Raw genomic sequence first — 26,615 nt, 5'->3', positions numbered from 1 at the left:
AGGAGCTCTGCAATTCAAGCATCCATTTTGGTTTTTGGAAATGAACGATAAAAACGGGAATTATATTAGAATCTATTAACTTTGAACTTACGACTTCCTCATAACATAAGTGACTTTTATAACAAGTTACATAATATATATATAGTTGCATAATATATAGTTGTATAATATATAAAGTTACATAATATGTACATAATATATATATATATATATATATATATATATTAATAATATTAGTATTATTAGTAGTAGTATAAAAAATGTGCATGGTCGCAATATAAATAAATTTATATAGATTCTTCTGTCGAAAACACCCATTTATTAAGTTTCCTGACGAGGACTCGTGGTTTTAATTGGCCACCTGTCCGAAACATTAGCATGTCCAGTGTCACGACCTTGTAAATTTGTTTGTATTAATAAAAATATATCTTGCAGTTCTTTTATTAAGCACGGTTAATAACCCCATTAAATTCATTAGTTATCTCTCTTGAATACCCATAACCTGGTATATATATATATATATATATATATATATATATATATATATATATATATATATATATATCTACTATGATTCTTGAAAAATGAAACACTAGTGTCGGTAGGTATTTAATAATTATTAAATGTAGGTATTTAATAATTATTCATTATAATAATTATTAAATACCTACAGACACTATTATTTCATCCTTTTGTGAATCATTAGTGCAGGGTGTCACGATTAACACCAGTCGATAGATTCGAACCTGGCAACAGAAGCCATTTCTTTTTTAATGCTTTTTAACGTCTGTCATAGTGATCTAATCATTATATGATGATCTGCACAGAAGAACTAGGTATATATATATATGTATGTATATATATATATATATATATATATATATATATATATATATATATATATATATATGCTAGCAAGTCGCTTGAAGTTGCCCGATCATATAATAGGATTAAATATATTATTTTCTTTTATGCAGATATCATATTTATTATCATAGAGCAATACACTATTGATTATTGTATTGTACCCAATATATAGTAGTGATTTCAAAAGAATAAAGGAAATATATCACTTGGATTTTATCAGCTAGAATCAGAACAAAAACATTTAGCTTTCCAGATGTATTCGCTATTATCTGATCTAAGAACTCGTTGATATAAAATTTTTTTAAAAAATTAACGCAGTTAAATGTATGGATGTATATTACTGCAGGATACACATTAAGACGACTTACGCCTGCGAAGCTTCAAATTTTACAAGTTTGACCATTTAGCAGCTATTTCTACCGGCTAAAATACACAATCTCATGAGAAATATAAATAATAATAAGCGGGATCAATATGTATCGTAACAATATATATATATATGTGTGTGTGTGTGTGTGTGTGTATGTGGTCAAAGAGATGTGTTTTTAATGGTAGTTGATAATTGTTGTGGTATTTTATAGCGCTTTTGGTTAATTGATTAATCGTTTTACAACAATGTAGCAGTGACAATTGCTAAATTATTCTAACATCTTTTAGAATACTCTTACGTTTCCTATTTAATACCTCTTACTTAAACTAAGATTCTCTGTCTATATATAAGATGCATGCAATATCAGTACAAGCCGAACATTTTTATGGTTCAATTTAAATTGCACGATCCGCATAGACGGAAGTTGTTCATTTCTTTTATAAATATAACATGTATATGCAAATCGTATTTGGTGACTTTCTTGTTGCATGGATCAGATGCTGTATTCTAATTGGATGATGCTTTTTGTTAAGCTTTTTTCTTAGATTATTTATTTCTAGGGTTTTAGTAGAAACGATGCGGTGAGTAAAAGCACAACGAAGTTGGTAATGTTTCTGAAACAAACAAAAAAAATACAAAATGTTTTTCTTATTACTTTTTTATACATACATTCTATACATATTTAGTTTCAATTTCAAATTCACATAATGTTTGAATACATGTCTATGCTAACAATGTTTAATGACTATATATATATATATGTATATATATATATCTATATATATATATAGCGATTCTTATAAAACTGCGTATATACACGCACGCACTCGTATATTTATATCATATTTATAACGAATTATATCGTCATTATTATATGTTGTTATTAAACATGTTTACCTGTTAAACGCGTTTCATGTCGTCAACTATAACATAAAGAAATGTGAAACGCCATAAACTGTAAACTCAACAAATAACATATAATAACATGTGTTTAGTTAATAATATTATATTATTAATATTTTATATTTTTATAAATTTAATAATGTTAAAAAATGGCCATAATTCTATATATATATATATATATATATATATATATATATATATATATATATATATACCACACACACATACATATATATATATATATATATTTGTATATATATATATATATATATATATATAACACACACACACACACACACACATATATATATATATATATATATATATATATATATATATATATATATATATATATATATAATGTGCATATTCTCGCATGATCTCTCCAATACATTTCTTTGTGTGTAAAGACTTGAAAATCCCTTTCCTGCATTTTTCTTTGAAGTGGTGATGGTTTAATTTGCAGTTACCGACAGAACAATATGTAAATATGAATTTTGAAAAAAAAAATACTTTCTGCAAAGAGGCCTTAAAAATTGCATCTTTTTTCGGACAATTACACTCCCCGTTCTTCTTGTCACCTTCAGCTGTTTTTTTTTTTGTGTGCTTGCGTCTATATAAATCTCCAATGCATTCTGCACTTTTACTCGGATGAGCGAATTTGTAGATGAATTTTAGAGTGCAAAAGTCTTGTGTCTTTTTTAGTCAAAGTAGCGTCGACAACAGTTAACATAAATTAAAACTTATTTCCATTTTCAAATGCGAACAGAGATCCCATGATAATTTTTTAAGTCGTTCTATAAAAGATTTATGTGCTTATCGAGGTGCGCTTTGTTTCAGAATATATATATATATATATATATATATATATATATATATATATATATATATATATATATATATACTCAGAATATATATATATATATATATATATATATATATATAACTACTTAATTTACTCACATAAAATCAATATACGAAAGTATAAATTTATGCGTAAACTTTTAGTATTTACTTCAAAAGTGCTCAATACGTAGGTAGAGAAAGTTAGTAAGTTATAGAATATATATGGCGATTAAGCTACACTGAATATTTCGCGGAATATTCTGTGTAGCTTAATCGCCATATATATTTTATAACTTACTATATATATATATATATATATATATATATATATATATATATATATATATATATATATAGATACAGATATAGATATAAAGATATAGATTAAATGGAATACTGAATTACCGTAGGATTACAGATTGTATAGTACTATCAACCTAATGTCCAAATAAATATTAGTATCAATATTTGTAAGACCACCTCAACCAGATAAAGAAAGCTAATAAGCAAAATATGTAATTACGCACATCTATTTAGCTAATAAGACTTCCTCCGATGAGATGAGCCATTCATTGAAAATTCATGGATTAAAAAAAAATTATTTGTACTCCTTTATCTAACAATAATATTTTGTGTAATTTCACACAATATATATATTTTGTATAAGATTTATATATATATATATATATATATATATTTAGAGAGAGAGAGAGAGAGAGAGAGAGAGAGAGAGAGAGAGAGAGAGAGAGAGAGAGAGAGAGAGAGAGAATAACAATTAGACACAATAACCAGCCAACCTTTATTATGTAAAAAAATACATAGGTATAATGACCGAATGCGCAAAATACATAGGATATACAGTCAGCTTAATGGTAGAAGATACATATTGCCATATATTTTCAACATTTTATATAAAAAAATTACTACGTTAATGGCCTTTGAGTAAATTATAATCGCGGTCAGAAGGTCGAAGGAGATGACATTTATAGATCCTTCTTTTGAAGGTCAAATATATTACGTGTGTAAATAATAAAAGTTTTTCAAACTGAGCACATGTAAAGAAGAGGTCATTCTCGTCCGTTCTCTATATTGACAACCGGAGAATATATATATATATATATATATATATATATATATATATATATATATGAATACATCGGCTGAATGGTTGGAGGTAAGGCAAACAGATTATACGATGACGTTTACTTTTTACTGTAGCTTTTAGAATTAAACGAAATGATTAATTAGACACAAAATTGATTTAAAATGTAATTGCCCTTTATATATATATATATATATATATATATATATATATATATATATATATATATATATATATATATATATATATAATTTATTTGAATACTGTATATTTCTGTGTTCGCTAGAGATAGCTTTTACGTATCCGATCATCTTCGAATGAGAAGAAATTCCGAAACGATTTTTCAGCGTTAACCGTTTGTCAGTTAACTTGTGGTTTTATACCTTTTGTTTCGAACGGGATTTATAAAGCTTTATGGAATAAAAAGATGCCGAAACTTCTCTTAATTCCAGCATCACTCAGATGGAGGAAATCAGTTATCCCCAGCGGGCACAATCATGTATTGTATTCAAATAAAATTATAAATATTACCTCTTTTAAGATTCACAATCAAGCACTTTGCTCTTTTTCTACTAACTCGTAACACATGTTTGATATTAAGATTAAAGTACTTTATCCATTCTTATTCATGAACCCGTGTATTTATTAATGCATGCTGTGTGATCAATTACACACTTATATGTCCAAATCGAAGATGATATTGTTCAATACAGCGTGTGTAAGATATTTGATGACACATTGCTGGTTATAAGGAAAACGACTGAATCTTATAAACAACTAGTTTCATTGAATCGATAGACAGAGCTAGTAGTGGTTTGATGACGTGTTTATTTGGTATAGCTGCCTTCAGCCAAATGAAAGAACCCAAAACCGAATCAGATACGTTTATATACACGCATCACGTAGTATGTATTGATATTAGAACAAATTATTAAATGGCTGCTTCCAATATTGCGGGGAAATTCTATCCCGTGCATAAACGCCTTACCTACTTAAAAAACGGCTATTTCTCTGGTCGAGTTGAGCTGACTTCTTCTCGAATAAGTGCAGTATCTGACCATCGTCAGTCCTGGGCAAGGTAACACGATATGGCTAGTTTAATACGTAATAGGCAAAGGGATTTTAGGTCTGGTGAGTTATCTGACCACGTCTTTTGTTGTGTAACATGGTCGTGTAGATAGATCACTATGCAATATCGGATCATCATAGTTTTAAGAGTTTGTGTAGAGTCCATCTGAAATACATACGGCTTTATGTTATATACACTGCATAACAAAAATCTCTAAAGTGTAACTTGCAACATTTGGTTGGGAACCCTGTTTAAAAATGTCTTTCAGCATAACAGCTTCACCACTCAACATCCCAAACGTTATTATAGAATCAGGCGACTTGGTGGAAATTACACAGAAGACAACAAGATCTGTGTATTTATCCGATTCGCTACTTGATCTGGGTCAGTTTGCTTCATCTGTAAAACAAACCCCCGGATCTTGTGGATGCTGTAACTGGTTCAGTAATCGGTTCGTCGGAATAATCGTTATTCTTGTCTGTGCGCTGAGATGAAGTATCCTTTCATTATTACGTTTGTACTGAATATCAACGCGCATAACAATGCGGATTGGACTGTCAAACACTTATATATTTAAGCGCTGATTCCCATGGCGGCTCAGGATACTTATTAATAATGTTCTGCATCTATTACATGAGTTGTGGTTTTTCGGAATGTATGAATGTGTTTTGTGCTTAGCTATAAGCTACATCTACGTCGCAGGTTTCATAGTTCCTTCTAAATTATGTGCCCAAATGACTCCACCCTCACGTGTATGTGGAATATTGCTCTAATTTACATTGACTGTCATAATTATATCATAAGATCAGCTTAAAATTCGACATTTATGTTTTGATAATATTATAGAATGATTATGTATTATCACGGATTTTCATGCGCAGAAATATGTCCTCAAATACCCTACACGCAATATGTAATCTTTTAGTTATAGCTAATACATTAGTAGAATATTATAAGAATAATGAAAAACAAAATGATATGAGTAGCTACACTCCAGTTTCAATTGTAGATATCACTATTCGAAATTATTGCTTCGAAGCACGCTAAATTATATGCAAACTTTTTTTTAGAGTTAAGTATACTTATTTTTAAACTATGTTTAAACAAGTGCCGAACAGCCCTTTAAATGATTCGATTAAATGTCCTCCTTTTGACGACCTGTCGATGAGTTTACGATAAAACTCTTACAATTGATGCCATCACCACTTGTTTTCTTGTTCTGCATATTTACATTTTTTTTTTGTTGAATTCATTTGTACAACTGAAAACAAAAACAAAACAAAACAAAACAAAAAAGAAGAAACAATTTGATTATTATTTGATGACTTCTTTTTTCTTCATTTCATTTATTACGGTATTGCTTTTTTTATCGCACGCGCCATGATGGGTCGATAAACTCTTTAACTGAAAAATTAAACAACGTCAAAATTTGTCAGAAGAAAAAAAAAAAGACAAACTTATCAGACATATGAACCGGAACTCAACATCTTGCGAATTTATCTTTAATGATGAAAGCTGCAAGAGCTTTATAGTCCACTTTTAAAAAAAATATTTTCTATGATTTAATAATTATTATTTGGAAATTTATAAAATTATTGGTTGTTTCTTTACTATCAAACCGCCACGAAACAAAGCGTCTAAAAATATCGGTGCATTTTATGATCTCGGCAAATTTCGATAACGAGATTGCAAATTGCATATTTTCTTCTTATTTGTTGCTTGATATTATTAAAGAGCTCGCCATTTTGCCTGTCTCTCTATTGAACTACGACAACACAAAATGTTAAATACATTAACGTGTAGATCAACAAAACATAGCGAAAAGTTCGAAGAATAACTGTAATATCAATAGAGTTAGAGTTATCATGTAGCAAGTCAAATTTAAAATTTAAATGAAACATTACTTGTTTGTTAGAAAAATTGTATTGCATACAGGGTGGAACTATAAAGTTGTCGCCCTAATGAAAACAACCCTACAGCTTTATTTTAAAACTTTCATTGAAAAAATCAATTCAGGTAACTTGATTATGTAGTAGACCTAGCCACCTTCAGCCTCAATCACTGCCTCGATACGGGTCCGGAACTGGGAGTATGCCTTTTCCACAAGCGCTGACGAATACTCGGCGAATAGCAGCGATCAGGCTGGCTTTGGTGTTGTGGGAGGTCATGTTGGTGATGTTCTTGACATATGACCAAACGAAATAGTTCAGCGGGTTGAAATCAGAGGTGAAGGGGCCAGTGAGAAAAAGGTACAAAATCGCAGCACTCCTTCTGAAGCCAAGCCTGGGTCTCTTTGAACTTGTGGGCCGGCGATGGGTCATGCTGCTATACCTAGGGTCCATCAGCAACCATTTGATTGCACCAGGGAATCACCACACACTTCAGCACACCCAGGTATATTTTGGCGTTGACTTTCAAACCGACTTCGATGATGTGAGGTGGCTGGGCATATGATGATGAAAACAAAGTTTCCGGCCACGGTTATGATCTTTGTGGTGTGGTTTCAAGTGATGGTTACATCATGTCACCTCACATCTTTGAAGTCGACTTGAAAGTCGACATCACGTCCCTGTTATTCATGGCAATCCACCAATGCATTTTGAGGGTGCTGGCAATAGTCCTGTTGTTATAACTTGAATCGGTAGAGAGCATGAGTTGTACAGCGGCGTATCTCCGATCTTGTTCGTTGAACATAGTGTCACTTTCAGACATGATAGAAGGCTCCTATCGCTGTTGGGATTTGTACACAACTGGCCAGCTAGTAGATGATCCGCAACAAAAAAAGAAAACCGGTTTTCATCAAATGGAAATGGAATCATGTTTTCTTTTCTATGGCGACAATTTTATCATTCTACCCTGTACAAGAGTTCACTATGAAATATACAAATATAAAAGGATCGATCTAGTTGAGGACGACCCAAAGGCTCCTTTTTCCTTGACTATGATATCGAAATGTAATGGAAGATACAACTCCGTTTTATGGGTTGTGACACTTACCTTCGATGGTCATCTTCTAAGTGTTTAGCAGGAGGGCACCAAGTACTCTTGTGTTAAGCTTTGATGAAATTTAATCAAAGACTGAACTCCGGTCCTCAAGTTCATAAACAAACACTATATATATATTATGCAAAATTGTAGTATTAGCAAATAACACATGAGCAAAAAATGAATCTACTTAAACAAAACAAAAAATGAGTTTACTTGAAAAAAAAAAAGAGCCTACTTAAAAAAAAGATAAAAATACGTCTTTTGTATGGCGGTGTTATAGTAAATAAACATACAATGCATTCTATCATTGAAAAATATATCGACCCAGAAAGCCGTGAAAAAAGGCATCAATAAAAGCAATAATAAATACTAATTATATAATATAAAAAAAATCAATAATTCGTAATAATGTTATTTTTATTGGTGATCGATCAGGATTAATGTTCATTGCTTGTTGAAGAATAATCAAGATGGATGAGATAATCAATGGATTGATATACTCTATTTTCTTCCGACAGTGAATCTCGAAAATGCCTGAAATTAGTGAAAGACTGTTTGTAATTGTTTTGCACCCATATAGCATTGGTATTTAGAGTTAAACCAAATTCTAATAATTGGGTTCCTTTCGGACAATAATACATCAAACGTATTTAAGTTTCCGTTTTGCAGGTTTTTTAAATATAGCGGCCAAGAAGGCCATCAACTGCATAGAATATCTAAACTATTTACACTGTGCAACAAATTTGAAGTTAATTTGGTTAAAATCGTACATGCTACATAAAACTGTTCCTAAACATGGAATTTGTTGACAAAACAATGAATAAGCAGAATACACATTACCAATGTAGTAATTTTTATGATGTCAATATTCGAATTCTAATCTCACGTAAGTCTATATAATTTAAAGAATACATTTAAAAAAATGTGTTGTGATAGTTATGTCCCCTTGTTATAACTCTGAAGTCGAGAAGAGTTATTACCCTTAGTTGTTATTGTTCTTCGTGTACTAGCGTCTTAATACCTAGCTCTCCTCTTATCCATTTATTATCGTAGCCATCTTGACCGCCAGACGTAACATGATGATATTCCATAACGTAACATGGTGTCAAGAGTGTCTCATAACGTAACAAAATTAACATCACATAAATAAACATTATATAAATATTTTCAACTAAAATTTGCCAAATGCATAAAGTGTATGCAACTTTAGTTCAAAACAATTGTTTTCGTAATAAATGATTTCTAATTTTGTTTTTTACCAATACGATATACATTAATAGATTCAGCATAGTTACTTGTTCTCTAGTTTATTTACTAGCTTTTTTTTTCAGAAAATTTCACAAATTTTCTTTGTACTAGAAAGAGGCAGAAGATGAAATTTAGCATACTTAGGTACTGTACCAGCATCATCCAAGAAATGGATTAGTCTGAATAATCCAAATAATCCAAACAATCAATTCCAATCTAAAAAAAACAAACGAAAAAACAATAGAAATCAGCTTTTTAGTTGATTTGGTTTGAGGTGAAATACCGATGATCGTGAACCATAACGCATTTACAAATAGGAATCCGCTAATTTCAGAAATTTCAGGCTTTCACTATACAGAGAAATGGATTACTTTGTGGTTTATTATAAGATACACAATCGATTAAGCAAGACATTTGGTCTGACGCATTCTTCATTAAGCGTATCACTCATTCCATTGATTTGCAATCGAATCCTCGTCCTTCTTTGAGACGAAATAAGAAAAAGCCGAAACAATTGAATATATATGCATAGACAAAAGTTGATGATCACTGATAGAAAAAAATTGTTATTGTCGAAGAAACTGACCCAAGGTCGCGTTGCCATATTCCAACAGTTAACGGTAAGCAGTCCGAAAATTTGTCGGAAAAAGTCGACGCAAATATTGCCAGACGATAAATTCAAAACAAAACTTCAACACAGTAAGATAAGACCTGCTGTAAGTGTGATTAATTGAAAGAAATATTTTTATTTTCTTCAAGAAGTGTATACCAATTTTTTTCTTTTTTTTTTTTGCAACACATACTTTAAAGAAATAATTTTTTAAGTTTTGATTTTGCAAGATTAGTTTCAGTAGAATAAATATTCGTTTGTTACGTCGAAAACAATTGTTTCTTGTTTTTTTTTTTTTTTTCATGGCGACAATTATGATCGGAAACAATTTGTTTTTCAAGAAACATACAAGAAAAGTGTTTTTTATTAACGAAAACATCATCTGCTGAAAGTGGATTGCTAATTGAATAATCGCGTCGGCTTTTTCCCGCAGCTTACCGTGAACTGTTGGAAGATGGCGACGCAAACTTGGGTCAGGTTCTGGATTAGTACCAAAGATTTTTCGGCAACGTTTCCATTGATGTGTGCTCCGGCCTTCTTCACGTGTACTCTACGTCTTCAGCGAACAATACACTTAGAGAGAAATGCATGGTTGCTATAATGCACGTAAACATAGATTATGATTATGATGTTATGCCGAGTACAAATCACAAATCTCATCGAATCTATTTTATTCGATTATGCATTAATACATTTGGAAAAGTATGCACACATGCGCCCTACTTTAATTAATATATCGTATGCAATAGATCGTTAGAAAAGGTGTGTTTGGCAATAGATAATACAACGGAGATCGATATGATGTGAAACAGATTCACTTGAAGAAGGTCGGTTAACATATCGGCTGAGAAGTAAAAGAAAATTAAATAACAGCGACGAGAAAAATAGTCAGAAGGGAAATTCTGCAAAAATATTATAAAATTCTAGGTATTTGTGCATAATTTGAACCACCGTCCGATCGGCTTTGCTCGGAACATGACTGCAACCGCCGAGCGTCGCCGATTATGAAAGCATAACAAACGCTACTCCAAAAAAAAAAAAAAAAAAAACAATAAATAAAATAAAGGAAATATGCAAACAGATTTGAGTTTGGGGAAAAAATGTTCCTGTCCGTATGGAAGTCTATTGTCGGCATTGCGTGCGTGTGCAACCCCATCCACAGCCATCCTTTACAGATCTTCGCTTTGAGATGATACACATTTCGCCACAGGAAATGCAGTTTTTTTTGGGGGGGGGCAAGTCGTTTTTTTTTTCCTGACAGTATAATACCGCTAGTTCATGCGTCATGAAAACTTTCTCCAAACAAGATATATTCATTTTTTTTTTGGGGGGGGGATAATTTACAGAAAAGATGTTTCACAAGTGTGCTGCTTATTGAATTTTTTTTTTCTCCAATTTGTTTCGAAAAGTTCATCCGCTAATTTCCAACACATCGATTGGTTGATCGACGTCTTACATCAGATTACAATCAAACCCGAGCGCATGACGTCATGTTCCGAGCAAAGCCGATCGGACGCTGAGTTAGGTCTGGTTCAAACTATGCACAAGTACCAAATTCTATATTCTAAAGACGAAGAGAAAATAAAACTTGCTGGAATTATATGCCATGTTTGCCGTTATATATGAAGCCGACAATGAAATAGTAAAAATCTAAATAAAAATTTTGAGTGCTTTGACATCTTCATTTCTAAATCAAGATGCCACTGTACTCTCGTTATCTGCACATACGTTTGCATATTGGCATTACGAACACATTTCCATTTTAGCTAACTTTCTGTCAGTGTGCCTGACTACAGTTTATTATTTATTTTTCTGTCTTTTCCTTTGGCATTTTCTTTTTCCTGTCTTCTTTCTCTCTTTCCTTCCTTTTCTTTTTCCTTTTCTTCTTACCATTTCCCTTTCTTTTCTATTCGTTTGTCTCATGAATTAGCTCGATTACCTCCCCTTATTGTGAGACTTTCTCAATCTTCTTCGTGTTTGACTCCTATATCTCCATTTACAAAATTTTTTGTTTCTTTTGATTCTATTTTATTACCCTTCTGCTTCTCTATTTTTACTATTTATACATAGTTTATATATTTTCCTTTTTCTTACGATTTTATTTCCCCCCATTTCTTCTTTTCTTCCTTATTTTATTTCCTAGTGTTACGTTTTTAACACACACACACACACACACGCACACACACGCATACATTATTTACTTTAATTCCTTTCGCTTTACCTTCTTATTTATTTGTTATTTTTTTGTTCTTTATTTTTAATTTTTAAACTCTTTATCCTCCTCTTATTTTCCTTATCGAAATTTTCCCGCCTTTTTTAAATTTTATTTTTTTACTCAGTTTTCTTATTCTTTTCGTTATTTCTTTTTCCAAACTCAAACTTTTTATTCATCCATTTTCTTTTTCTAATCTTGAATTTTTTTTTTTTTTTAATTTTTCTTATTCTTTTTATTTTTCGTTCTCTATATCTATATTTCGCATTTTATTTTTTTTTTCTTTGTTCCCTTTATTTTTTCCATCTCTATTTATTTTTATATTTCGCATTTTATTTTTAACTTTTACAGTCATTTTTTTTTCATTTTTAAGTTTACTTTTCTTTACTAATTTTCTTTCAATTTCCAATTCATTTTATAAATTTCATCTATTTTTTTCACTCCCATACTATTTTTATCTATTAGATATTCTATCTATTTATCCTATTTTTATTTATTTTCTATTTTCTGTCACATTTTCATATATTTTTCATTTATTTCCTTTTTATAGTTTCCTTTTTTTCTTAGTATTTTTTTTTACATATTTCATCCTATACTTTTTCATCCATTTTTTTTTAATCTTATTTCATTTTTGAATATATTTTAAAAAATGCCGCATGCATTTCTCTTTCCTTATCTTCTTCACTTACTTTTAATTAAATAAAAAATATTCTTCATATTTTTTGTTTTCTTTCACTTTTCCACTATTTTTTCTTCTTTAATATTTTATTATATAATAATTTTATTTATATTTTTTTATCCTTTGAGACGAGGCCTTATAATTTGTGTATCGATTTTTTGTGAACTGTTATTCTCATTATTATAGTTGTTGTTGTTTCACCAAGTTTCGGCCAACTATTCCACTGGCCTTCTTCAGATAGTTAACCGCAACGGGATAGAAATACTGTGTCTTGTAACTGTATCTCCAGTAATTACTGCCTTCCATAGTAGTCGCTGTTTCACCACGATTTGGCCAACTGATCATCTGGCCTACTTTGAGATGGATTGAAACCACTATCTTCCGACGATGCTCACTTGGAACCGTAGAGAATCAACGCTTTTATCCACTGTGCCACGGACCCCGAAGAGCATTCATATCTCGTCGCGGTTAACCACCTGAAGAAGGCCATAGGAATATTTGGCTAAAAATGTGGTGAAACAACAACAACAATAACTGTGAAGATGAGGATCACAGTCCGCAAAAAAAATAAATAAATAAAAAAATAAATAAATAAAAATACACAAATTTAATTTTTAGTATTTTCCTCTTTTTAGTATTCCTTGCTTTTTATACAACTCTCCTTTTCTTTCCTTCTCTTTCCCTTTCTATCTTACTGTCTTTCCTTATTTGGTATTCTTTTTCTACCTCCTACTTCTATTTCCCCTTATACTTCCCCCTTTTTCTTTTTTCTTTTCTCTACATTTACCAGTTTGTTTACTCATAAATGTGGTTCTAGCTTCCTTTGTATTATTGACTAGTATGTTTTACATGAATGATATTTTTCCTTAGATGGACCTCGTGTGTGATAAGCAGTTTGCCTCTACCCACGCGCAGATGAGTGTGATGGGGGGCTTCCTGACGGGAGCCTTCGTCCTAGGGACTTTGTCTGACATGTAAGTCGTTCTACACACCCTAAAACGGGTGTAATGCAGGTACTATTACAGCCAATGTAACCGAGTGCTGTACCCACCCCATCCTTTTAATAACCCTATAAAATATAAAAAATAAAATTGTTGCGTAATTTCCGTTACAGAAGAAATCGCCTACAGGTTGTCTTATTTATTATTATTAATATTATTAATATTGCTCTGTAATGTTATTATTATTAATATTGCTCTGTAATGTTAGTAATGATTTTTTAATAAAATGTCTGTATTTTTATTGAGAAGTAATATATTGTGTAATGTTTATTCAGTTGTAGGTTAAGAATTCACTCATTTGTAAAAATAATATTCTTTTGAATATTTAAATATTAAAAGAATTCAGTAATCTTTATATTTTTGCATGAGTAAAATATTTCTTTAATGAATTTTTATAAACATACAGCATTTTTATAAACATACAGCATTTCCAAATTTTGTAAACATATCTTATAATAAAGTCTTGTTTTGAATATTCAAATATTAAAATAGTCATTAATCTTTATATTTTTGTATGAATTAAATATTTTTTATTAAAAGTAACTTTTTATTGACATACAGCATTTTGAAATTTTATAAACATTTCTTGTTAACATTGTAATAAATTATTATTTTGAATATTCAAATATTAAAAAAATTAATTCGTTTTTATATTTTGAGATGCGTTAAATGTTTTTTTTTATTAATAGTAGCTTTTTATCGATATGCATTTTGAAATTTTATAAATATATCTTGTTAATATTGTAATAAATTATTATTTTGAATATTCAAATATTAAAAAAGTTAATTCAGTTTTATATTTTTGTATGAGTTAAATATTTCTTATTTAAATCGTAACTTTTCTGGCAAGATTTGAAAATTTTATAAATATATCTTGTTAATATAATACTAAAATCTTATTTTTCAATAGAAAGAATTATTACAGCTATTTATATTGTTATTTATATTTGAATGTTTTGTAAATCACATTTTTTTTATATAGAAAACAAACCCCAACATATCTTCCCTTTTTCAAAAGAATACAAGACTAATAAAACATTTGAATTTTCAGCATAATTATAGGTTAGATATTTCCAGCTGTTTTTAAGCCCCATCTGTAACTCTTTAAAAGTGAATAACACTTTGATTGCAATCAAATTGGCATATCATTCGTTACGATTTTATATTCATATCCTAAAAGAAGCTTTTGGGAACATAAAACAATGGAAAAACACCTCACTTGTATCAGTGAAGATATTATAGAGGTTGAAAGTTCATATTTTTATATTCAAGATATTTCATCAGAACGACAACTATTATTACTCCCGACTTCTACGAGAAATAATAATAATAATAATAATAATAATAATAATAATAATAATAATAATAATAATAATAATAATAATAATAAGTAAACTACCCCCAACACCCTAAAAAGAACAATTGTGGAATTGATGTTGACTGGCACCAGACTAAATAGTCGAAGGGTCGAGGAGGACGAAGAGACTATAGAGAGAACACTGATTAGGCTTCCACTGGATAAGTGCGAAGAGGACTGGGACTTTGGGGAAGGTTAATGCCACCCAAATTCCTATAAAAACCAACGGTCATTGCCAGCGAGAAGTCAATGGCAAGCGACTGTTGCGATGATGCAAATCTTTTGCGACAGAGATGGAGAACACTGAAAATCTGGGGAGACTGGTTGTCACTCGAACTCCAGGGAGAACATCGGCAATCTTTTATAATGATGTGTGTAAGACCCCATAGTCAGTATAAATAATAATAATAATAATAATAATAATAATAATAATAATAATAATAATAATAATAATAATAATAATGTCTTCATTAATTACAAATTATGAATTATTATAAGAAAGACGTAAATAAAATTCCAAGAAAATGATCCTTACTAGGATTAAATAAAGAATGGTACTAAAAATATACTGCCACAACCCAAAAGAGACTTCGCTTACAGACAAAATATAAAGCAATAAACATTCATATTTAATTCACAGCTTGACTTTCGTAAGTTGGTTATCATTTAGTAAATAATTATCAACGGATCAAATAGTCACAGCATGCCCAACGTGTTTATTGACATACGATTGGCGCACGTAAATTAACGATATATTTTTATGATATTGAAAACACCTGTGGAAATATCGTACTGTTTTATTATGATTATATTCAAATCCTACACAACTTTTACTCTCTGTGTACATGATGCCCGAAAATGGTGCATCGTATCATTGCACTTTGATTATCTGAAATTGCCGGAACCATTGCTTCCTAAATCAATTGAATAGACATGGAGAAGCTAGAATTTGGCCATGATGTGTGTGCGATTATGCCAGCTGTGACAGGTGAAGTCTTTATGTCACAGCTGGTATGGAATCTTAATTGTTAAAATGATCAATGTAACGGCTTTGTCAATGACGTTGCTGAAGACTTCGAGGAAACTTGTTGAAGTATATTAAGACTTATTGTCGGTTGTCCACTATCCAGCCTGTCGATAAACAAAAAAAAAAAAAAAAAAAAAAAAAACGAACACGGACCAAGTTTATAGAAGTAAAAGTATTTCTCTATTAGCTGTACAAAATAAGCAACAAAACATGAACGAAAGTAAAAAAAAATATATATATATATGTCAAAGAATAATGTTGGGTACTTCGGTAAATGTCCAATAAATATCGGTTGGCGATCTTTTTGTGTCATCTGATTCGACAAGCAATATACGAGGTGTCTTAAATAAGTTTCCAGAAATTTTTATATATGCATTTAAATTGTTGTAGACTCTTGAAAATTCAGTATGTTATTGCTATACATCTTACGAAGTGACTGACCGATTTTTATGATTTCAAATTCAATTGAACAGCTACACAAAGAATTTGAACACAGCCTGCTGAAGCCTGATTGTCACAACTGATGAATTCCAAAAATGCAATCCGGACGCGAGGGCACTTCAGAAGAACGATAAGCAATAGTATTTTATTTTAAACTTGGAAAAAATACCACAGAAACCGATGCAATGCTTCAGACTGCTGTTGGATCATCTTACATGAACGGAGCTTAGTTTTGAGTGGCATAAGAGATTCAAGGAAGGCAGGGAGTCTACGAGGGATGATGAGAGGTGTAGGAGGAATAAGGAAATCAGAACACCAGAGTTGACCAAATAAAGAATTTCATGGATAAGGACCATCGTGTGTCTATAGAGACATTAACTGCACAATTTGATGCCGATATGGGAACTGTACACATAATTATTCGCAGGCAAATGAAGATGCAGAAGATTTGCGCAAAGTTTGTCCCAAGGGTGCTCAGAGAAGATCAGAAAGAAAGAGGTTGCCATGACAGCAGGGAGATGGTCGAGCTGATCAATTTAGATTCTACAGTTCTTGATGCTCTGGTGACCTGCGATGAAAGCTGGATCTATTGCTATGCCTCAGAGACCAGGAGGCAGAGTTGCCAGTGGAAGCAAGCTGGCTCCCTCAGACCCAAGAAAGTCAGACAAAGCAAATCTACCCAAAAACTTATGATGATCCCTTTTTTTGATGGAACTGGCATGATTTACATGCATTGGGTTCCAACTAAACAAACAGTTAACAAGGAATACTATGTTAAGGTTTTAAGGGAGCTCAGGAAGAGATTCCGTCGGAAGAGGCCAGCACTTCAAATCGGGTCAGTGGCATTTCCACCAGGATAATCCATTAATCCACAACTCCATCCTTGTCACATCCTATTTGACCAAGATGGGCATCAAGACAGTTCCTCACCTTCTCTTTAGTCCAGACTTTGCTCACTGTGACTTTTGGTTATTCCCTAAGCTCAAGGGAAATTTTGGAGGCTGTCGTTATGTGACATTTGAAGAAATGAAAGAGGTTGTGACAAAGTTTATTGACATGCTCACACAAAAGGACTTGCATGGGGCCTTCCAGAAGTCGTTGGAATGGTACAACAAGTGCATTGAAACCGAAGGAGATTACTTCGAAGGAAACTAAAGTTTCATGTGTGTACTATCAATAAAAGTATACATAGTCTGAAAACTTATTGAAGGCACCTCGTAGATTTAACGGATTGATGTTTTTTTTTGTAATATTAATCTTCAAAGCTTATGCTGAATACTAGCGAGGTCCCTGGCTTTCTTCATAAAATTAAAAGTTCAACAAGTTTATTCGATAAGTTTCTCTCTTTCTCTGTCAGTCAGGTTACCTACTTTATCATACCTCTTCTGTCGACATGCTATAGATGTCCGGCGCTACCGAAAACCTCTCGATATTATTGTTTCATATCAGAACAGATACTACACTTTGATTTGTATATTTTATTTAGAAAAAAGAAACCAAAAAAAATTAGGCACAAGGCCAATCAAAATTGAAGAGGAGGTCTATGGTCATCCTTCTCCACATACCTTTGATTGGTCTAAGATTTTCCTAGCTAGAGTTCTCAGTCACCATAGACTTTGATCCTTTGCACGAAAACCAAGAAACTGTATTTTAGTTCGAGTTTCACGTCTGACATAATAACTTATCAGATTTAATTAAATGAGGGTAGAGGTGATGACGTACGTACGAACATGAAATTGCATCAGCGTATTTTTACATAGACTCTATGGAAATTCTATGACAGTTTCTGCTTACTTTCCGTTAATAATAATATTTCTTTTGAAATAATAAACGTCTATCAGGCTCAATACTGTTAAGAAAAAAAATGCCCATTTCTCCTTTAATAAAAAATACCTGTCATTTTCAGCTAAATATTTCTTTAATGTTTATTCTTCCATTTTTTATGTATTCAATACGTAAGAATATATTTCTTTAGAAAATAAATCAAAATAATATCCAACAAGTATTCTTTAAATCAACCAAACTAATGTTTTTTATGTATTTATTTAAAACTGGACTGTTTTAATTGGCGACATGACATAATTTAGTTTTGGAACAATTCATTTTAAAATGAGTTAAGTTGGAATTTTAAACATAAGCGACATCAAATTAATCACCAATAGCAATAGCGTAGAATATTTTAAGATGAAGTTGGGCAAATTCATAAATCATGTTATAGAGTGAAGTTGGAGTCAATTATCGGATAATATTAAGAGAATTAATAGTGTATATTAATTGATATTGTATATTAATATTGTATATTAATATTATATATATATTATGTAAATCTTTTGTGCGTTGAAATGCTTAAATATGATTTCAGAAATAAATTAAGAAAACAACTGCCCCCAAAAGTCATAAAATAGAAATAAAAATAGTAAAATGAACACGTTCCAATACCTTATCAAGCTGATAACTGCTTCCCATATAACCAATTGCTTTGATCAACGTGAAGTAAACTGTCCCTTAAAATCCCCTTCCTCGAGGCAAAACTTCAAACAAAAACCATAACCTTCAAGGCTCACCCTCCTGCCAAGCTTTACTTTATTTTCCTAGTCCTGTTTCCTTAACGCAATATAGATGATTATTATCATCCCATTTTACTAACAGATGTTTTAAAATAACCACTGTCGTGAGCGTGTGATCATCCTTCGTTATAAATAAACGGACATTGTCATATATACTTAATAAGCACCATTTTTGCTGTCTGCCTTTTGTAAAACCAGGATCTGAAAATGTCTTATTGATATTTTTCTCTGTAAACTGGAATATTCATAAAAATGGCGACAGTTATTTTAAATTCGTTTTATTCATAAAACATTCCGCTGATTAAGAGGTGCTTCTGACTAGATCGTTCTCACTTGGGAATATAAGTGCTCCTGTTTATCAAGGTTTTATATTACGCATCGATTTGCTCAATACTTGGCAGCAAGTGAAATGCAATTTCAATCTATTAAGACCTAATTTTACGTGCTGATACGCACACAGTTTAACAACTTAAATCCAATATTAATCTATGAAGGATTTACATTAAGTGCCAATGCGGTTAAATCTTGACAACAACTGGGATCAAACGAAAAGTTATCAAGGCAGTAACTTACATGTCAATTCGCCCAAATCTTTGGAGCTACTAAATTCCAACTTCAAATCCTTCTTATGTCACATGACTACCGTCAATCATACTATCTAACACATAACCTGTTGATTTTACGTACATTCAATTGCTAATGGTATATTACTACCAACTGATGTACACAATACCAAATAAGGAAACTATAACTGTTAGTTGTGACCTTATCTGTTATGATCAAAAATAAAGAAAGTTTTTCTCATACTGCTTGGAAAAGTATGAATTCATTCTACCGACAAAAACTATTTGCGAAATAGTAGGATAGAAAAAAACTCGCAATGATATCTATTTTTTCTTGAAGCAGGAGTACGCCAAACATAAGTAATTCACGTAATTATTAAATAATACAAACTTATTTATATAATAAAAAGAATATTTCGTAATTATATTAAGTCACGGTAGACATTACAGCGAAAGTATATATAAAGAAAATTCAATGGAATTCTTGAACATAAGCCGCTATTGCATAACATCTGACAACTCGATATTTGATTTTGTCTAGCCACCGAATTACGTAAACATTCCATATGTGTTCTTTACATTGAAGAAAATGGATATTTACTTGTTTTTATCGATTAAACATATTTGTTGCATTTGAACGAGGTTCATGAAATGTCAAACAGATGCTTCTCTTTACTTTTCAACAAAATGAATTGATTTCTTTTTAGAGTAATTAAATAAAAGAAACTCTACTTAAGAATTTCATGTCTTTCTTGCGATTCGGTCGACTTTCCCGCCGTAAATCTAATCAAGAATCGCAGAGACATCTCTAAGAGTTTTGCCTGGTCGATGAATGGAATATCCAATTGCAAATATATTGCAAGATAGCTGTCGATGTGCGACAGATATTTTGAGAATGTCTCGATGAAAAAATAATCTATAAATATTAATATTTATATTTACTTTTTAAATTTAAAAAAATTTAAACACATGTATGTATTATATAAAATTTGACTCATCAAAATCAGAATCGAACTGAATCAAGATAAAACAAGGAGGCACAGATGGCTCGATATCTTTCCATATAGAGCGTTAGATGTAATGTTATCAATAATATGTTTTTTCTCTCTCCTTATATATATATATATATATATAACCGTTTTTATTTTAGAAATTAAGACCAACCTTACTTTTAGAGTTTAAATATATTTGATACTTATACATTTTAAAGTTAACTTAATCAAACTGATTCTTGCATCGTAATATAATAATTGTGTGGATATTTTCAAACTATTTTTTGTTTTATCTCCTTCAATTGATAAATGTAAACTATTAAGATTGACAATGTTTAAATATACAATTATTTATAACTTATATATATATATATATATATATATATATATATATATATATATATATATATATATATATATATATATATATAAATGTGTCTTATTTAAGGGTCAGTTGATTGTCTTTTGGACATGTGTTTCTTTTTGTCTACTTCAGGTACGGTCGGCGGAAGATTATCTGTTTTTCGTACATTCTTAATATATTCAGTGGGTTTGGAACGATTTGGGCCCCCGAGTTTATCTCTCTCGCCATCATACGTTTCTTGCAAGGTGTGGCCTGTGCTGGAATCATTACAACTGCCTTCGTTATAGGTAAGTAAACTTACATTTATCTCACTCTTTTTTAAGCCTTTCTTTTTTACCTTTATTCACTCGAAATAAGGCATATTGTCACTGAAGCGTGAGGGCTACTGTGGTAAAAAGCAGAATTATGGAGGTAACCAGGATGGGGAGCTGGGTTGCAAAACATTTGTTCACGTTACATTTACATCTCTGCATGTTGGTACGGTCGGGAAACAGGGTGCAGGAATAGAATTCCAAAGTTAAGCGGTTCGAGAATAGAAGCTATAAGAGTGGAATATCTTCTGGCGTCTAACGACCTCTACAGTGAAGTGATATGATATTTATACTAGTCATGGAAATCATTTACTAATTTCGTACATCGCGTGGAAGTACTTAAAAAATCAGACACACCGTTACTAGTGTTTTATCGTCGATACAAAACTCTTTTTGTTCTGGAATCTGAGTGATAGCACGTCTCCACTCACTGTTTCAATTCGATTATCATAACACGACAGATGATCTCACACCACCCATTAGCAGCCATTTCTCGCTCTTTCATGTTGCCCTTAGTCTATACTGTCCGCTATCAATAAAAGAGTTCTTCTAGACTGAGGTAATTAAAAAAAACAATTTGTCCCAATTCATAATGCCCCTTTGGGAGGAAAATAATTTCTTCACATTAAAACGTTGTGTCTCACTCTACTTTCGTAAGGAGGCAGATAGTAGAAACAATAAGTGCATTATCCTTGGAATCTGAGTGACAATAATCCTCTTAATATTCCAGTCTTATCCGTCTCATTTTAGTCGAGGTGTTTATAGTACTAGACTTTGTTCTTTTCCGTATTTGTATCATTATCGCAAAGTTGTATCGTATTGTTTGAAAAACCTTTTTTTTTTGCCTTTTTTCCTCCAACTTAAATGGGGCTTTTCTCATTTCTGTAAAACTCCCCTAAGAATATGCGTGTGCTTCAACTTACATAGTAAGACGTCTCATTACGAACATCTCTCCATCGTTATTTCATAAATATAATGGTGAAACCGTGAACGGGCGTTTCCCGAGAAAATAATAAAAAACAAGGAAACTGACGCCCTTTTCATTGTATTCGATATAAATATTTACACTTGCTTTTTTCTTAGCTATAGATGTAATATTCGTAATATTCATAGTTCTTTATACATTGGATGTTTATAAGCGTATCTTTTTTTTTTTAATTCTGCGTTCTTTTATAAGCGCTTCTTTTTTATGCGACCTTCGCTTCTTTTCATCGTCGCAGTTTTTAGTGGTTGTTATGCTAATAAAGCTTCTTGTTATGCAGGAAAAACATAAGGAGATGTTCGCTAAGAGTTCTTAAAGGTTATATTTTGGAGAGAAGTGATATAGGAGAGAGAGAGAGAGAGAGAGAGAGAGGGAGAGGGGGAGGGAGAGAGAAACTAATGTTCTCTTAGCTATTTAATTATTTCGTTACGTTCTTAACTGAATTGAAATAAGTGACGTGCCGACAGAGACATGAAGGTAACATTTCACACGTTCCTTACAGCATTGACGTCCATGTGTCTTATACACGCTTCTACAAACTCGTATTATTGGCGACCTTTGTCGTACAGTTTCCATAGGCAGACTCGCATTATTGACGTGTTATGACAGACTGATTTGAAAATTGTGTTTTCTCTCAGCTCGAAAAATTTGAAGTTGATCTGTAACGTTGTCCAGGAACCAATGCGTTGTAATCTCAGTCGCAAAGTGGATAAAGAATAGAAAAGAAATTCAACTTGCCTTTTTTTGTTGTGCGACGACACTTATTTCCTAATCCTTTCGTTACCGCTGTGACGTCCCTCGAAGGTTATTCACACCTATAACGTGATCTGGAACGTTCTTCCCAGCTCTAATGTGATCTCTTTTTTAAAGTTTTTATTTTTCCTTACCGGTGACGTGATTTCGCATGCATATGCATACGCGCGTCCACGCTATGTTACAGGTCGTCATTTCGACTTATACCATTTGTTTTATCTAAGTAAACTAACCTCTGCTTAACTTTGACCTTTCTCGATTCAACCCTGGGAACGATTCTGTTTTGCGGATTTGGGTTATTATCATGCACTAAGTGTGGCCCTTGTAAAAATTCACACTAGCTAACTTTATCATCATTGATGTAAAGTCCCTAAAATTTAACATAAATATTGATTCTTAGAGTTTTGTGAGTATTTTTACTTCGTAACTAAAATTTAAAAGTTAGGGTTGTTTCATAATTACTGAAAGCAGAAGAAAGGTTTTGATGTTGTCTGTAGAATATAACTGCAAAACACACACACACACACACACACACACACACACACACACACACACACACACACACACACACCTTGCAGTAACCCTATTCAAAACCTCTCCTCTCATTTATTTTGGCAACCTCTCAGCAGTAAGGATAATAGACGTGCTCTGGGTTTTAGTGTGTGCGGAAGTTGTCGACAAGGTCGATCCTGGCCTTGGACTGCCTTTCACAGTGCGAGAAAGTAGTTCCATTTCCATTTGAGGGGTTGACTTGCGAGCGTTCTTCTCTTTCCCTCCCTTCTCTTTCTCTTCTCTTCGAGATCCGCATGTCCGTTTGCCTCAAAAGTGGCTGTACCTTTGGAGATGGTTTGCCTCCAGGTTTGTCTGTCCTTGGCCTACGCCTTCCATGTGTATGTGTTGATGTCACACTTCTTCGGGTTTGCTGTCAGAAGATTCTTATATTGTTTCATCTGGCATCCTCGAGTGCACTTTCCTTATTTTAACTGCATATAGAAGAGTTTTTTCGGCAGCTGGGAATCCGACATTCTGATAACGTGGCCCAAGCATTTCAGCTGGTTCCTAATGATGATGGCTTCAATGTTGGTGGTGTTGACCTCTTGGAGAACACTGAGATTAGTGCGATAGTCCTTCCATGGTATGTTCAAAATATTCCGCTGGTAGCTTTAGTTGAACTTTTCCAGCGCCTTAAGGTATCGGCGGAACCCGAGATCTGAGAGGAAATAATAATAAAAAAATTGGAAACGGTGCGTGTGTAGTTCGCGTAATTAAAATCAATTTAAAGTGTATTTCAAGTCAATTTCACCCCAAATATTCTGGTCAGTCACATCAACACTTCACTGATAAAAAGAGCATGCAAGAAACCCACTCCTTTCTGAAAGACGGTGCTAATACAAGGGAACATTAGTTTAATCATATTTGAATATGAAAAATTAGGAATTTTTATCCTATCAGTATGCCGAACATGGAATGCCAAAGTTCTAATGCCCGGGAATAACTTTTGAAAAATGTATTGAATTGGAAATAATGCAAAAACATTTTCTTTTTTATCCAATCAGTGAAAGTGGATGTCAGTGGTAATAGATTTGAGTGGGAGAGTGAAAATTCCCCCGGCTGATTGTATGGATCATTTTGTTAACAGAAGCTGTCGTACCGGAAAAAATATGAAAATTGTTGAAAGCTAATGAAATAGACACAACTTTTCCAAAAGCACGCATTATGAATTAGCTTAAATCGTGACCATAGAAGAATCCCATGTACCGCTTGTGTTTACAGAGCCATAATAATCAACAAAATGTCAAATTACTTTTTTTTATATAAAGAAGATGTGATTAGAATGTACCTAATTTATTTTACAATAATATAGCATGCTATCACATTGATTTTAATTATAATAAAAACTCTTTTTTTTTCGTTCTCTTTTAAGGCATTGAATTAGTTGGTCCTTCGAAAAGAAGATTCACTGGAATAAACTTTGAATTTTTTTTCGCAACTGGATTCGTCCTCTTGGCATTGTTGGCTTATTTAATTCGTAACTGGCAGTATTTGGAGTTAGCGCTTTCGATGCCAACCATTTTATACATGCTCGTCTGGTAGTAAGTAATTTTAACTTTTTTTTATTAAATCCTTTTTGCTGTTTGCTACAATAGAAAATTCAACTGGTTCATATTTCGTCCATAAAAAAAAAACCTAGCAATTTGATTTTGCAGAACGTAAGCAAGATGTTTAAAATAATAATGAATATATATGGTGTTCACACGATCACGGGGATAACCGACGAAAATTATAAGACGACTCCACACACACATTTGAATTCACTCTGACCGATAGGTATTGTAGATTCGCGATATGTGCTGTTATTTCAGACTTTTCCCTCGCTTTCATGTTGATGCTTATGAATCTAGCAATGTTTAAACATAGGCATATATATATATATATATATATATATATATATATATATATATATACATATATATATATGTGTGTGTGTGTGTGTGTGTGTGTGTGTGTGTGAAAGTGGTATATATATACACACATAGATATAAATATATATGCCACCTTCAAACACATACTATATATAATTATATCCACCTTCAGACACACTTAATGTATATATAGATACACTATATATATACACTATATATATATATTTTTTTACATAGACATATATATATTTTTTACATAGGCATATATATATATATATTTTTTACATAGGCATACACACACACACACACACACACACGCACACACACACACACACACACACACACATATATAGTGGAAATGGTAATTAATAAAAACCTGAGGAAAGTGCTCAATACTGTTGTAGAGCAAATATGCGTTTTATTTTTTTATTACCGTATCTTTCTGTTAAGTTACATTATTGTTTCAGCTACCCGGCCGTTTTTTTTGGCCGCCTGTAGCATCCTCAGACTTTTACAGAAATGTTCGTTATGATGGGATGAAAGAGTGAATGATGTCAGGGGAGGGGTGCGAGAAGCGCGGAAAAAAGAGGAAGGGATCATCTCACCAACGAGACGCCAAAAACTTAAACATTAAGACTCGAATTTTAAAGTAACCCCCTCCTCCTACCCCCCACATATCACCCTCCCCCATGTATCTCTATGCCTCAGCCACACCAGAAATGAACTTCCCAGACCCTCCCCCACAACCACCTAAGGTCCTTAAACTCCAAAACTAAAACATTACCGACATACCAAGCACACCCTCCCACCTTTCCCCCTTATTCCCTTCCTCTTTTTTTCCGCTCATCTCGCACCCTCCCCTGACATCATTCACTCTTTCATCCCATCATAACGAACATTTCTGTAAAAGTCTGAGGATGCTACAGACGGCCAAAAAAAA

At 32.1% G+C, this 26,615-nt stretch overlaps 1 protein-coding gene across 2 annotated transcripts in view; it reads left to right on the top strand.

Annotated features, from left to right (window-relative positions):
* Positions 1-26,615, top strand: part of LOC145288029 (organic cation transporter protein-like) — a 108,523-nt gene that overhangs the window by 57,842 nt on the left and 24,066 nt on the right. For both annotated transcript variants that reach the window (XR_013869253.1, XM_080136040.1), the window contains exons 3-5: positions 13,765-13,868; positions 21,339-21,493; positions 25,177-25,345. Coding sequence is in view for 1 of the 2 variants with exons in the window: in XM_080136040.1 (XP_079992166.1) it covers positions 13,765-13,868; positions 21,339-21,493; positions 25,177-25,345 (428 nt within the window). In the remaining variant the exon portion in view is untranslated. The remainder of the gene's footprint in view (positions 1-13,764; positions 13,869-21,338; positions 21,494-25,176; positions 25,346-26,615) is intronic.

The sequence above is a fragment of the Euprymna scolopes genome, chromosome 11 (genome assembly GCF_053919585.1).
Source record: "Euprymna scolopes isolate OS-2025 chromosome 11, ASM5391958v1, whole genome shotgun sequence".
In the NCBI taxonomy this organism is placed as follows: Eukaryota; Metazoa; Mollusca; class Cephalopoda; order Sepiida; family Sepiolidae; genus Euprymna; species Euprymna scolopes.
Note: the sequence above shows the minus strand (reverse complement) of the source record. Positions and strands in the feature narration are given on the sequence as shown.